Source organism: Tarenaya hassleriana, unplaced genomic scaffold, assembly GCF_000463585.1.
Source record: "Tarenaya hassleriana unplaced genomic scaffold, ASM46358v1 Cleome1, whole genome shotgun sequence".
Taxonomy (NCBI): Eukaryota; Viridiplantae; Streptophyta; class Magnoliopsida; order Brassicales; family Cleomaceae; genus Tarenaya; species Tarenaya hassleriana.
The window spans coordinates 3,236,410-3,251,121 of record NW_010960187.1 but is presented as its reverse complement, the minus strand read 5'-3'; the positions used below and the strand labels follow the sequence as shown (position 1 = coordinate 3,251,121).

At 35.3% G+C, this 14,712-nt stretch overlaps 2 protein-coding genes across 3 annotated transcripts; one reads left to right on the top strand and one right to left on the bottom strand.

Annotated features, from left to right (window-relative positions):
• Window positions 1-3,326: 3,326 nt before the first annotated feature.
• Window positions 3,327-6,046, bottom strand: LOC104807938 (protein indeterminate-domain 14-like). The gene is made up of 3 exons (XM_010533395.1): window positions 5,592-6,046; window positions 4,986-5,388; window positions 3,327-4,270 (listed from the first exon to the last, which is right to left on the bottom strand). Exons 1-3 carry the CDS (start codon window positions 5,746-5,748, stop codon window positions 3,565-3,567), a joined length of 1,266 nt encoding a protein of 421 aa, XP_010531697.1. The 5' UTR covers window positions 5,749-6,046; the 3' UTR covers window positions 3,327-3,564.
• A 3,911-nt stretch (window positions 6,047-9,957) lies between these two features.
• Window positions 9,958-14,149, top strand: LOC104807931 (microtubule-associated protein 70-2-like). Of its 2 annotated transcripts, none has more exons than XM_010533385.2 (11): window positions 9,958-10,441; window positions 10,600-10,685; window positions 11,273-11,338; window positions 11,427-11,597; window positions 11,680-11,850; window positions 11,966-12,121; window positions 12,217-12,363; window positions 12,477-12,548; window positions 12,639-13,184; window positions 13,273-13,460; window positions 13,655-14,149. In XM_010533385.2, the coding sequence occupies exons 1-11, from the start codon at window positions 10,234-10,236 to the stop codon at window positions 13,689-13,691; spliced, it is 1,848 nt and encodes a 615-aa protein (XP_010531687.1). In that variant the 5' UTR covers window positions 9,958-10,233; the 3' UTR covers window positions 13,692-14,149. The 2 variants fall into 2 exon arrangements, with proteins under 2 accessions (XP_010531687.1, XP_019059542.1); XM_019203997.1 differs by having other exon boundaries at window positions 10,335-10,488.
• The last annotated feature ends 563 nt before the right edge of the window (window positions 14,150-14,712 follow it).

Sequence of the window (14,712 nt, the reverse complement as noted above, 5' to 3'; positions counted from 1 at the left end):
ATTAATTAAAACCTTTGGTCTTTTCTTTGATATTTTTTCTTCTTGTGGACGATATAATACATTTTCGACGATTCAAAAACACTAAAATTCGGAAGTATGTCTTATTATTTTCCACTTTTTTTTATGTCCCATTTTGTTTTGTTCAAATTGATTTTTAAAATATTTTAAAAGTAATTAAAATATAAAAATCATTATATGTATAACCGTCGATTACAGTTGAGACTACAAATAACATACAATGTCAAAGAGACATCTTATTAGACTTAGACATATGTAAAATGTAATTTGTGATAAGGGTATAAACTACCAAATTTTGCTTATTAAAAAAACCATAGTAGTTTACTGATATATATATATATATATATATATGTCATTTGTAATTTAAAAATTTATATAAATATAATGGTTTAGAATCACCAAAATATAAGACGAATTAGAGATCACAAATTATAAAAATTACCATATACTTTACCCAAAAAAAATTTAAATGAAATAATAATATCAAATACTATCACCCATTTAGAAGAAAAAAAAGCTTCAATTTTTTTAAAAAAGTAACAAGAAAAAAAAAGAAATAATAAAAGAGAAAGAAATGCAGAGATGACAGGAGAGAAAGCTTTTAAGAAAAGTGAAGGGGCGAACCAAAGGGGAAGCTCGTGAGTTGGATCTGCGTTTATGAGAGGTTGACTGATGACTGACTACTTACCATTCCTAACTTTGGCACTGAAAAACATGGCGTTTTTTTTTTATTTGGAAAAAAAGAGAACGACACACATTTCTCCCTTCTGAAAATGACTGACCTCTCTCTTTCTCTCTCTACACAAATTAGCATGTTTACGTTATATATATATATATATATATATATATACATGTGCATGTACTATATGTATACATATATATGTTTGACATTGATGTTGGCTTTTCATCAATGGTTGGGTATCTTTGAATATGTTCCTCCTATTTTCTAGCATATGTATGATGGTCCCCAAAATATACATTTACTCCCCAAATAAATATCTTTTTTTTTGCAATAATAAATTTCATTATCCACTAGTGGTATTGCTACACAAGCTCTCTTTTGATCCGCACGAATTTAGAGAGTTTCAAAACTAAAAAAATAAAGATTAAAAATAAAAATATTGAAATAAATATCTAATGGGTTCGAACCGTCCATCTCAAACATTTCTAATGATATATTTAATATGTTATTATTGGTACCTTATATAAAAACAATGGAATATATTATGGTTACGTAGAGCAAGAGATGACGCATGTTATGAACGGGAACCGTGGTCATTGAATATTGTTGTAGTAGAAAATAAAATCCAAACGGGCCGAACCCTAAAAGAAAAAAGAAATTAAATCCAAATGCCGTTTTTGTATATATACCCCGATCTAATATAAATAGAAATATCTTTAGCCTTTTTTTAAAATCTTATATCGTTTCTCATGTGATCGATGCGATTGGAGTGACGCTGACGTCCTCATATGTTAAGACAATATTCAATATGATATATACGATCTTTATTTTAAACATTTTCATTATTAAATATGAGCAAAAATAGAAGATACAACTCATATCCATTTCAATCGATAACCATAATATTTGTGCGCCCTAACCCCTATATTATATATATATATATAGAAAATTTCACAAAAATAAATGACCGATGATTTTGTTACGACAGGATTGGATCCCGATGTATTTTCCTCTCTCCAAATGCTATAAAACAGTACATAATCAAAATATGGTAAAAACAGCACGAAAAGACTATACTTTTGTAGTCATACGAACTTACCACATCCACGTGTCATGCAATAATTTTTCATCAGTACCCTTACACATGCAAACACACTTGAAGATGCCTTTTTTTTTGCTTCCTTCTTTTTTTTTTTTTTTTTGAAGCCTTCAAGATACTCCTTGTGTGTGTATATATATATATATATAATTATATAATATATATATATATAATTATAATATATATATATAGCTTTGTTTGTCGGCCCCCTTGTATTTTTCATTTAGCCATTGTTTTTAGGTTACTTTTAGTCATTACAACATTCACAGTCAACTTTATTTTTTGTACTTGTATTTTTCTTAATTACATTTACGTATCAAAATCATTCTACCGACACACTCTTCATTTTTTAAGATGGTAGCTAATTTACTATTCCCTCTAACTAATAATAATAATAATTGGTGTTTTAGATAATTATTTTTATTTTTAAATAGATGTCGTTTTACATTTTCTAGACAATTTTTAAAACAATTCTCAATTTATTCTTAATTCAAACTATTACAATTCTAATAAACTTTTAACACAATGTAATTTGTATCATTAAACTTATATCTAAATAAGGATGTCTAAGATTTTTTTTTTAATAGTTTTTTAAAAAGTGTGAAAAACTTTTAAACTCTAAACGGAGCGAATATTTTTTTCTTGCAAACTTTACGAACTTACCTCACATTAAATAACATAAAACCGACTTAAATTTTGGTATGCTATCAGAAATTCAAACGGTCTTCTCTAGACTATTAAATGGATAATAGTAAGAGAGGGTGTGATCTTAAATAGTATATAGAGAGAGAATGTGCGAAGCATAATTATATTTATTTATAAAATTAATTTATGAGATAAATAACCCACATGGCAACCATCCAAGCGTTTGATAACTTTCATTGCGCATCCAGTGTGCTTTTTAATTACCAGTCCAATAATTTATTGATTATGGTTTTCAAAGTTTAAGCTACGAGTATCAACGTTTTTATTTATTTAATCCTTAATTATTCATTGTAAGTGCATTTGTTTTGTACTATTATTTGTCTCATTGATTAGGAGACGGTGTGATGTTTACCACGTGAACAGTCAGAGATATCTAAATGATAAAACAGTAAAATTCATCACTTGTAAACCTTTAAATGTTATATTTACAACATTTACATACATACATGCATGCATACATACATACATACATACATACATACATACATACATACATACATACATACATACATACATACATACATACATGCATACATGCATAATTTATTGTTTGGTCGGATTGAGACTCGTGATGATATTATTTGGTGGGATGAGGATCCAAACGCAATCATTCTCCTACATGAGAGAATCTTATGCACAATTTGACCTTTCTCACACTGATATGAGAATCTTATGTATGCATATATAAAAAAAATCACATTTTATGGCTACAAAAAAAAAACAATGATCTCTTTTTTTTTTTTTTTGTAGTTCGACATCTTGGTAAATCTTGCTTAATTATTACTCTAATTATAGATTCCATAAAACAATGTTACAACAGGATCAATCAACACCCTCCACACCACAATTAATGACAACTTCTATTCCATTTCTTTGGTCCCCAGAAAGAAAAAACCCTAATTAATACCCACTTACCAACAAACCAAAAATCATATAATCAAGGAATTTTCAAAAGATGATCTTCAATAAACAAAAAAAATAATGAAAAGATCCTCTCTGGTAATATTTCACTTTTTTTCTTCTGAAGGAGTCTTTTGTGATGACTCATATTGACTTGCACTCACTCGCCTTCTCCTGTCGTCGCCGAAGACACGTAACTCACGGCAAGTGAAGTACTGTCTTCACCACACGACGGCGGAGCACCCGGCGCCGGCGCCTCCGTGGCCACCGGAGCTTGGAACTTTTGCTTGCAAGAGTGGCAAGTGATGCGCACCATCGTTGCACTAATCCTTTGGGTGGCTTGTTCTCTAAGGATCTGAGCTTTCCCGAGCTCGGTTTGCGCTTGTCGCCTTATTCTTTTGGCGTTCTCAAACTCAATTTCCGCCATCTCTATCTGCCTTTTCGCCTCTCTTCTCGCCTCTTCTGCTAGCTTCAGCTGCTCGTTCGCTCTATCCTTAACGCTCGTTTCACCCTTCTCGTAACTATTCTTCCTCTGGACAACGTCGGATGATGTAGTTGCCATCCCTATGGAAAGTTTGAGACTTGTTTCATGGGTTTCTTCTGCGCTTCTCGACGGCAGTAGCTGGAGTTCGAGGTTATGGTTACGAGCTCGACGGTCGAACGAATATAGCAATCTTGATCGCTGTCGATCGGACGGCGGTGGTTGTCTTAGCACGGGAAGTCCAGACAAGAACGGGCCAATGTTGAGGTCGGCTTCCGTGGAGGGAGCGGTTCTTGATGACATGGCGGGTGCAGCCACCGGATGCTGCGGCGGATGAACTCGCTGGGCGGTGCAAGTGTCCTGATGCTCAATGAAACTCTCCACCCTGAGGACGAATCATATTGGAACAGTGTTGTGAATCAATGCAAGAGGAATAAAAGAGTTAACGAAGTACGTGTACGTGTAGGGTTAGGAAGAAACAGATGGGTGCAATATATTATATAATTGAGTTGTGGATTATATATAGATATACACTGTGACAATACTTTGAATCTTTCTACGCACTTATTAAACAAATACAACAAAGTGGGTTGATGAAATCTATAATGGAGTCAACGTGAGTTTTACATATAAAAAAGTGTTTCAATTCCCGTAGTTTTAAATTCTTTAACAATTTCGGGAACAGTGAAGCACCACAACGACCCATTAATTTGAGCTTCCATTGGTTCAAGATCTAACTCCATTACATATATAGATACATATATATATATATATATATATATATATATGTGTGTGTGTGTGTGTTTGTGTGCGTACACGCCCTACTAGAAAAACATTCTTTGGTTTAGTTTAAGGATTCCAATAAGAATCTATCTTAACAATTAAAATAAACCACCAAAACAATTAAATAAAACCCTTAAAAATCCAAACTTGGAAATTCATCACCATTGCCCCTCTAGGGTTTTCCTTAAAATTTTACACACATCAACTGCACATCAAACAAAACATTTCTTTTATAGAATATACGGATCGAGTAAGTCGTTTTCTCCATAACATCTGTCCTAATAGGTAATGGGTTCGAACCTTTAGGGGAAACTGACCTGGAAAAGACGCGGCCGCAGTCGCAGGAGTGGCCGCGGGTGCCACAGGTCTTGAGATGAGCCTTGTAATCAGATTGAACGGCGTAGCCCTTGGAGCATCTCTCACAGACCCACTGCTTGTGGTTGCTGTGTTTCCGCCGGAAGTGTTTCTTGATTCCAACAAGATCTCCGAGGGCGTGGGAAGGGTCGTGGTGGAGACACGTCGGCTCCGGACATACATAAACCCTCTTCCTCACTTCTTGGTTGTTCTCTCTCTTCAGAAGCTTCCATGGGACCTTATGCCTTCTCCTGTGCATCTGAAGATTCTGATCCCTCTGAAACCCTTGGTTGCAGATCTCGCACACGTACCGATCCGATTCCAGGAGCGTTCTCGGCGATAACGACACCACCTCCGCGTCTGGATCTGCCGACGCACGAAAATCGAATAGATCGAAACCGATTATTAGTACGTTCCGGGGAATCGCCGAAAACCCATTTGAAGAAAACGCAAACTTTGGCGGGATTATCCAAAACCCAGTTGAAAAAAACACAAACTTTAGTCGGATTATCCAAAACCCATTTGAAATAAGAAGACAACTTTAGTCGGGCTGTCCCCAAGAACCGAACCTGGTGTGCCGGCGGGTCTGCGTTTTCTTTTCTGGGTCGCGGCGGAGGAGGCTCCATTGCTGTCGAGGAGGAGAAGATCGGAGGAGGAAGAAGATGGAGCGTTTCGGTGATTGTTGTTGGAATCGTTTTCGTTGTTGTTGGTGTCGTAATCTATCATCGGATGCAGTTTTAACCCCTTTTTCCCCGGTGGTGGTGTTATAGTGGATCAGCAACTGAAAAATAAGAACAAAATCGAAGAATCTTTTGTTTTTTCTTGTGGGGAGGAGAGATTTTTCTTCTTCTTCTTCTTCTTCTTCTTCTTCTTTTCTTCTTTATTTGGATGGATAGTGGTCTCTCAGCTTTACTAATAGAGGAAGACCCCAAAGCGATATGAGTTTTAAGAGAGAGATAGAGAGAGAGTTTGCTTTCCGAAACCAGCTTTTTTGTTTCAGCTTTTTTTCCTCTCAAAGAAAAGGTTCTTTTTTCTTTCTTTTATTTTCTCGGGAAAATTCTCTCCTTTTTTTTCGATAAAAATCTTTTCTTTTTGTTAATTGCTTCATTGACCTCTCGCCTTACCTGGAGAAGACATTGTATGGTCTTTGATGATTCAATCTTCTTTATACTTCTGATCCCTCTCTCTCTCTCTATATATATATAAACGCTAGATACACACACACACACATATATATATATATATATAAAGAGATGTATATACACAAGAAAATTTAGAGAGAATGGTTGGGGAGAGAGGCGTGGGGTCAGCAAAACGGGGTTGAAACGTGAGGAGCCCACAGTTGCATTTGGACAAGAAACAAAAAAACATCCCCTCTCACAAGAAAACAAATACCAGTCATTATTATTTCATACCATACAATTTTCCACAAAAATATACTTTTTTTTATATATTTTTTAAAGAATAATTAAAAAAATTTATCTAACTCAACTGGAACGTTGAGAATAACATGTTGGGCATGGTTTCTAATGATATTTTGCAGGTCGAGTGTATCAAGAAATTATATTCGAGTTTCCATTTTATGATAAATTATTTTTATTCTTTTTAAAATGTTGATTAAGTTTGGATATTTACCCAATATATCATTTTATGTGTTATATATATGTTCTTAGAGTTTTTAATCTCAAACCAAAAAAAAATCACAGGTTTAAATATCAACACTGGAATATTTTGGCTAAAAAAATGAAGATTTAATTTAACCAAGAACCAAGAAATAGAGGTTCATATATGAATACTTGAATCTTACAAATATGAAATCGGATTTCAAAATATTCGAGTTTAGATTCGCATAATCCAAAATTTTGGATATCCGATCCGAATCTACACTAATTGTTTGTGAATAAAAAAGAATCCATTATATACAGTGTGGTGTGATGAAATATAACAAAATTTAATGGGATTTATATAAATGTAATTTATTGAATTTACATTGCTTAGAAAATAATTAACATTTCATTAAAAATTACGAGGACTGGTTCAGTGGAATAGAGTGAGCCCGTCATATGTCCAAACTATGAAAAAAATACAAAAACGAAATCACTTAGGAATATATGAAGAAGAAAATCTATCACGGGTTCTACTGTTTGAGTATTTGAAGAACATTCAGTACTATCTATTTTTAGAATGGATTGATTTAGCTAATTTTAGCGAACGAACCAAAATCTATATCAATTTTTTTTTTTTAAATATGAAATTTCGACACATAAATGAGGAACAAAATATGAAATAGTCTAACGAGTATAATACCAAAAATATTTAAAAATCCAAAATATGTTTACAAAACAGGCGTATATTCAACTATACTCGTGTGTTTTTATCCCACCATCTAAAATAGGAGTGTTACCAAGTTGAGTTGTTAAATAAATAATAATAATAATAATAATAATAATAATAATAATAATAATAATAATAATAATAATAATAATAATAATAATAATAATAATAATAATAATAATAATAATAATAATAATAATAATAATAATAATAATAATAATAATAATAATAATAAAATGGAAGATGCTTTTAGGAGAAAAAGAGTAACAAATGTTGAGTTGGAAAGAATGGGGGGAAGGATGGGAGATGGATTCTCATCACATGCTAATGTATCCCTCCCCCATAAAGATGTAATCATCTCTCCCTAATGCCCTCTCTTGATTCTATATATATATATCCTCTTTTTTTTTCATTTTTCTTATATTATTACTCACTCTCTTTTATTATTAATTCTTGATTTTGTATTTCATTCCATCAACTTTCGAATTAGATAGATTCTATTTCAATATATACGTTTTAGAATTACGATTTGCTACGAAAAATATCGAAATCTAAAATTTTTTGGACATAAAGAAATCCATTGGAGATGGATATTTTCCTAGTAAGATATGGATGAGTAATTTGTTTTTTTTAATATTTGGGGACTATAAATGAGATTTTATAATTCCATTATATATATATATATATATATATATATATTAATTGTGGTTGGGAAAATGTGGATTAAGTATGAAGCTTATAGGTGGGATGGAGAATGGGGGATTTCGGATGAGCATATTAGGTTGAAGTTGGTGGTGAGATTATTTTTTTTTTATAAATTTACCTTTAACCAAAAATAATAAAAGAGAAAATATATGTAGAAGAAATGTTCATATATAACATCAATGATTTTAGAGAGAGAGAGATGGTCTCTTTTGTAGTCGTGCACTGAAACCAGAGCCATTTGTCTCATCCGCTCTTTGTTTGTTGCCACTCTTTTATGTTGTATATATATATATAACGCACTTATAAATATGGTAAATGCTTTACAAGTTTAAGTTGTACGTACAAAGTGTGTATATACACACATTACACGTATGCAATTGTTTCACTGCATGTGTCGATACATTCATTCACATACGTCCCGAGGTTAAATTGTGTGAATTATTTCATGCATGTATAGAAATAAAATATATTTGATCGCACCGTTTCGAATTGTATTTTTCTTACAATATTTTTATATCTTAATTTGTAATCCATTTAATTTATTCTAGATTAGTTCTTTCAATGTAAGAAAAAAATCATTTTTACTTTGAAAAAAAAACTAAAAAGGAGTACAAATTGAAAATGGGAACAAAAAAAACGAATAAAAGGAAAAAGAAGTAATGAAAACATGGGAGTTTGATTCCTTTAGAGCTTTGGTTCCTTTTCAAAGAAAGGTTCTTTGACAACGCATAAAGGATATGATTTAAAAAAAAAAGAGTTTCATTTTTAAAATAAATTTATTTTATATATAAAAAAGTGACTTTGTCTATATGTCCTAATCTTCATCGAAAGCATAGAAAATCTTTGCCCACATGTAAGCCCTTTTTTACCCTCTTCCCTCTCCTCAGGCCCCAACGCTATATAGTCTATATGCCTTTTCATTCACATCATTACGTTCCCACGCACACATACATACACATATACATTACATTACATATGTATGTATCTATATATGTATATAGATGACTCCGACCATATGTATATATGTACTTGCTGTAATCATGATGTTGCATGCATGTTTCGATCCAATTATGTTTGCACACGCACCATACATACATATGACTTCATCCATATGTGTGTGTATATATATATATGTGTGTGCGCTTATTGTAATCATGAGGGTACGTACATTGTTAACATCCATGACGTTGCACACATACCATACAGACATATATGTATATGTATATATACATATTTATGATTTCATCCATGTATATGTCTACTTATTGTAATCATAATGGTACATACATATGGTGAGAAAACAGCAAGAATTAATATGTACCGTGACTTAATTTGGTTGGTTTCTCTTTTATATATATATATAATTTAATCCATCAACAGTGGAACCAAGGTTATCTATCTATATATATATATATGCTCTATATTTGCTAAGTTACCCAGACGAAAAAAAAACATTCCGAATATTATTTACAAAAAAAAAAAAAGAAACTCTCTTAAATGGGCCTAATCGAAGTTATTGGGCCTCACAGCTCTAAGATGGGCTCCGGTTTATATCTAAATCAAAGCTCATCAAGACTAAATAAAATATATGAAATGGATGGAAGCCCATGTTAAATAAAAATAAAAATAAAAAAACGTACTTCTTCCACGCGCAAAGCGGACTAATTACAAGCTTTTCCCTCACAATCAGGCAACTAAACTAAACACAAATTTAATTATCTACCAAATTTTAAATTTGAATAATAAATAATAAATTAATTAATTATGTTTAACCAAGGGATTAATTGACTTTAATCCATCTTCTATCTCATGAGCTCTCGTGGTCTTCTCACTCTAATTAGTAGAGAGAGAAACCACTGTAGCAGCATTTAAATCCCACCCTCCCTTTCGCTTTCTAAAACTTTCTCTCTCTCTCTCTAGGTTAGCGTTGCCTTCGTCTTTCTCTCCATATGTGCGCTCTGTGGGACTCTGATTTGAAAACCAGGGGGCATTTGGATCCCGAGAACTCTAAGATTTTGTTGTCTTCCGCGTTGTTTCTCTCTCTACAAGTCTGCATTGTTAAGCTCAGTGCTACTCCCTATATATTTTGCTGTATAGCTGTATCTCTCGTTACTGGGTTGAGAATCTAGCATTTGGATGTGTGCGTGAGGAAGGCTAGGGATCAGATCGGAGATGGACGACGGAGGTGTGTCGGCGCCGGCGACGCCGTCGCTGACGGTGTCGGCGTCTTTCAAGGAAAGCGGCGGAGGGAAAAGCTCGTCGAGGCGGAGGCCGGTAAGGTCTAGCTTCGACGCCGCCGCCGATAATGAGTTCATCACGCTTCTCCATGGCTCGGATCCGGTGAAGGTGGAGCTCAATCGGCTTGAGAACGAAGTTAGAGGTGAGGAAATGCTGCTCGATCTGGTGGTTTTTGATGTGTCGATTCAGGTTTAGCTTTGTTTCCTTGTGTTTATTTCTGTGTCGATGCTGCTTGATTTAGCCGTTCTTCCATGGTTGATTTTTTTTTTCTTTGCCCCAAATACTCTGATTGAAAAGCAGACAAGGAACGAGAATTGGGCGAAGCACACGCCGAGATCAAAGCTTTGAGGTTGTCTGAGAGGCAGAGAGAGAAAGCTGTTGAAGAGGTAGTCTTAGTTCCTTTATTATTTTTCTTTTCATTTTGGGTTCGTTTTTCAAATTCAGAAGATTTTGAGTTTCGTTTTCAACAATTATCTGGGATAATATACCAAATCAAAACCCCAAGTTGAGAAATCTCTTGATTTTTAGTTTCAAGGTTGCCAATACCGCCAAGTACTTTGTTTTGTTTTTCACATTCTTCGGTCGGTTGCCCAGTTCGTGATGCCCTCAATTGACTAAGTAGAGTCGATAAAGAACTCATATGCTGTAAATTCTGGTTCTGGCTATTTTGGTAAAATCTTTAAGCCTCTTTTAATGTCTGTAGACTTAACTTATAATCACGAGCAAGTCATGCATATATGTTGGAATGGCTACCATGCAATATTGTCTGGGAAACTTCAGAGTCTATTCGTCGTTAATCATTTTAGTTTTGATCAGTTGCTATTTCGTGCTTTGTTTTGACTTTATGTTACCCGATGAAACCCCTTACCATAATTTTTTCTTTTAGCATGCTCTTCTTCATCTTATTCATTGCCCGATGTATTTTGTGCTTCATGCGAGCTGACTTTTTTCTGTTTGTACTCTGGAATATTAGCTCACAGACGGGCTTGCTAAGTTGGAGGAGAAGCTTAAGTTGACCGAATCCCTTCTTGAAAGCAAAGTATTGCTCAAAACCCCTCCTTGAACTCAATTGTGTTTTCCATCTTATTGTCATGCTGCTAAACTTATGATTATCACCTTCATTGCAGAACCTAGAAGTCAAGAAAATCATTGAAGAAAAGAAGGCATCGATGGCTGCACAGTTTGCTGCTGAAGCCACCTTGAGGAGGGTCCATGCTGCTCAAAAGGATGATGACATGCCTCCAATTGAAGCCATTCTTGCTCCATTAGAAGCTGAACTTAAGCTTGCACGGCAAGAGGTACTTCCCATTCCCTCAGAGTCTTCTTACTTGTTGTCTGTTTTTGGTGATGATATGTGGAGGTATGAACTGTTGGTTATAGATTGGAAGGCTTCAAGAAGATAACAGGGCTTTGGATCGTCTGACAAAACAAAAGGAAGCAGCCTTACTTGATGCCGAGAGGACAGTCCAAGCTGCCCTGGCGAAAGCTGCTTTGGTCGACGATCTTCAAAATAAGAACCAAGAGTTGATGAAACAAATAGAAATCTGTCAGGTGTCTTGGTCTCTCTCCCACTTGTTGTAATTAGTTAATCAGGCTGTCGATTCTTTCTACATGTCTTCTGTTGTTTATTACCTTCTGTCTGATGAACCTTTTCTTGATGCATCAGGAAGAAAACAAAATTCTAGACAAAATGAACAGACAGAAGGTTGCTGAGGTTGAAAAGCTTACCCAGGCTGTACGGGAGCTGGAAGAGGCTGTTCTTGCCGGTGGTGCTGCTGCAAATGCCGTGAGGGATTACCAGCGTAAAGTTCAAGAGATGAATGTAACTAAAAGCAATTCACGAAATTGCTAAAATGAATAGAAATTCTTAGCTTCATGTTTATGGATGATGAGATGATTCTAATTCATACCTTTCAGGAAGAAAGAAAAACTATTGATCGGGAACTTGCACGTGCAAAGGTTACAGCAAATAGAGTTGCCACTGTGGTGGCAAATGAATGGAAAGATGGTAAGGATAAAGTGATGCCTGTGAAGCAATGGCTTGAAGAAAGAAGGTTTCTACAGGTTCACTTTAATTTGATGTTTCTTTATCGTTCAGATTCTCGGGTTGCTGATTCTTTATGATTAAAGGGGCTCATCCACTTTTACAATCTCAATACTCTGCTCTTTTCTGGCAGGGAGAAACGCAACAACTTCGTGATAAGCTTTCCATAGCAGAGCGAGCTGCTAAATCTGAAGCGCAGCTAAAAGTAATGTTCTTAATGCTTTACTCAACTGATCTTTGTTGATTTTCTTTTGCTGAACCAAAAATAAAATATTTTTCGTGCAACAATTCCCAGGAGAAGTTTCAACTGCGGCTGAAAGTGCTTGAGGACACACTGAGAGGAACTTCAAGCGGCAGTTCAAGGAACGCATCTGAGGGAAGAAGCATGAGCAATGGACCCTCTCGGAGGCAGTCATTTGGCGGGGCTGACAATATCCAAAAGCTATCATCAAATGGGTTTTTGACCAAGAAAATTCCAGCTCCAGCTTCTCAGTTAAGACAATCTTTGTCTTCGAATTCCACTTCTGTATTGAAGAATGCTAAAGGCACATCTAGATCATTCGATGGAGGAACAAGGTCCTTGGATAGGAGAAAGGTACTCTTAAATGGACCTGGGAATTATTCCTTCAACAAGGCTTCTGAGGAATTGAAGGAAGCAGAGTCTCCTAGTGCATGGAAAGAAAATGCAGAGGAGAAGCCACTGAGTCAGAACCTTGCACGAGCAAATGAAGACAGTATCCCTGGGGTTTTATACGATTTACTACAGAAGGAGGTCATTGCCTTGAGGAAAGCTTCTCATGAGAAGGATCAAAGCCTCAAAGATAAAGATGATGCCATAGAGGTAGGACTCCACATATCATTTATGCCATGAAAATTTGGGAAAAAATGAACACGGTTGTAATGCATATGCTTTGTCTTCTTTTAATTAGATGCTAGCAAAGAAGGTGGAAACATTAACAAAGGCGATGGAGGTTGAAGCGAAGAAGATGAGAAGGGAAGTAGCTACAATGGAGAAAGAGGTTGCGGCCATGCGTGTGGAGAAAGAACATGAGAATAAAGCCAAAAGGTTTTCAAATATCAAGAGCCCATCGAACAGTGGTCAGATTCTTGCTGGAAGGTATCTTGTTTTACCGTCTTGATAATTCCTGTGGGTTTGATGACTAGCTTGGAGTCTGTCAATCCATCAAATTTTTAGTTATCAGAGTTTCTTGGACTAAGATTTTAGTTCTTGAAGTGTCGATGTCATTTTATGGAGTTTGTCTAATCGCGTTGTCAGTGCTATATTGATAATAGACTTGAAATCTGTGGCAGAGCTGCTGGACAAAGCGGGTTAACGAGGAGTAGCTAATGAGGGAGGTTCTGCTCGTGCCGGAAATAACGAGTAAACAGTTTTAGGCTCTTGCTCTTATGCCTTTTAACCCTTCTATCTTCATTTTCATTATGATGATCCCATCCTCAACCTACAACTCGCCGGAAAGAACGAAAGAAAAATCGGTATGCTGCTAAAATAGATTGGGGTTGGTCCGAGGGAGACGGGAGGAGGAGAGAGGATGTTAGCACCATTTAGGTTAGCTGTTTAGAGTATAGTGTTGTTTTAGCTTTTTGTATTTAGTCAGAGATGGAGAAGAAGAGTTTTGTGTAAATTTTCAAACTGCTTGTTCCTTTTGAGGTTTGAAAGCTCTTTGGGTGTGTGTGATTATTATTGCCTTATATTCTTGGGGTTTTGGTGGCATTTGCTTGTGTTTCTCTTTTTGTGGTTTTGGAAAGTGAAAACACATTAGAAGTGGACACGGATTGGATTTCCGAGATTTTAGAGTGTCTGATTTAATCTTAGTAGTTCGGGTTTTAAGATTTGAATTGCGACGGATATCCAGAGTTCCTAGATATTCCAAATATTAAGGTATCCGTGAAAAGAAGTTAATGAAACGCACCCAGAATGAGATGGTATACCCGAGGGCAGGGACGAGAAAAATGCACATGCGGAAGAGGCCCTCGTCGCGATGGCAAGGCAAGACGACTTATACGAGAGCGAGGCAATGCGATGCGAAACAAAACGATTCAAAATTCTGATCTCCGGTATCTGCAAATTATCCATGTGGGATTCAAACTTAACCCCCCACGGTCGGATTCAAGGTCTGATTTCGTTCCATCGACCTTCGAATACTCTTCCAGATTACTAACCTATGGATTCGATCGAATAACCAAAAACCCTAAAATTTTGTTTAGTTTAACTAAATAGCAGTAAAAGAAGTAAGATAAGGAATGCAAAGAAAAGATAGCTAGGATCTCAGACATTCTTACATCTGCGGCATAACTCAAGAGATTAACAACATCTACAAGAACTGTACAGACGCTTTCTAACTCTTTCC

Bases quoted from the DNA above. Each gene is read 5' to 3' on its own strand.
- LOC104807938 (XM_010533395.1), bottom strand. From the start codon at position 5,748: ATGATAGATTACGACACCAACAACAACGAAAACGATTCCAACAACAAT. The intron at 5,389-5,591 runs GTTCGGTTCTTG...GTGCGTCGGCAG, and splicing joins CAGACCCGCCGGCACACCAG to ATCCAGACGCGGAGGTGGTG. The intron at 4,271-4,985 runs GTCAGTTTCCCC...ATTCGTCCTCAG, and splicing joins TGCGGCCGCGTCTTTTCCAG to GGTGGAGAGTTTCATTGAGC.
- LOC104807931 (XM_010533385.2), top strand. From the start codon at position 10,234: ATGGACGACGGAGGTGTGTCGGCGCCGGCGACGCCGTCGCTGACGGTG. The intron at 11,851-11,965 runs GTGTCTTGGTCT...TTGATGCATCAG, and splicing joins AACAAATAGAAATCTGTCAG to GAAGAAAACAAAATTCTAGA. The intron at 12,549-12,638 runs GTAATGTTCTTA...AACAATTCCCAG, and splicing joins AATCTGAAGCGCAGCTAAAA to GAGAAGTTTCAACTGCGGCT.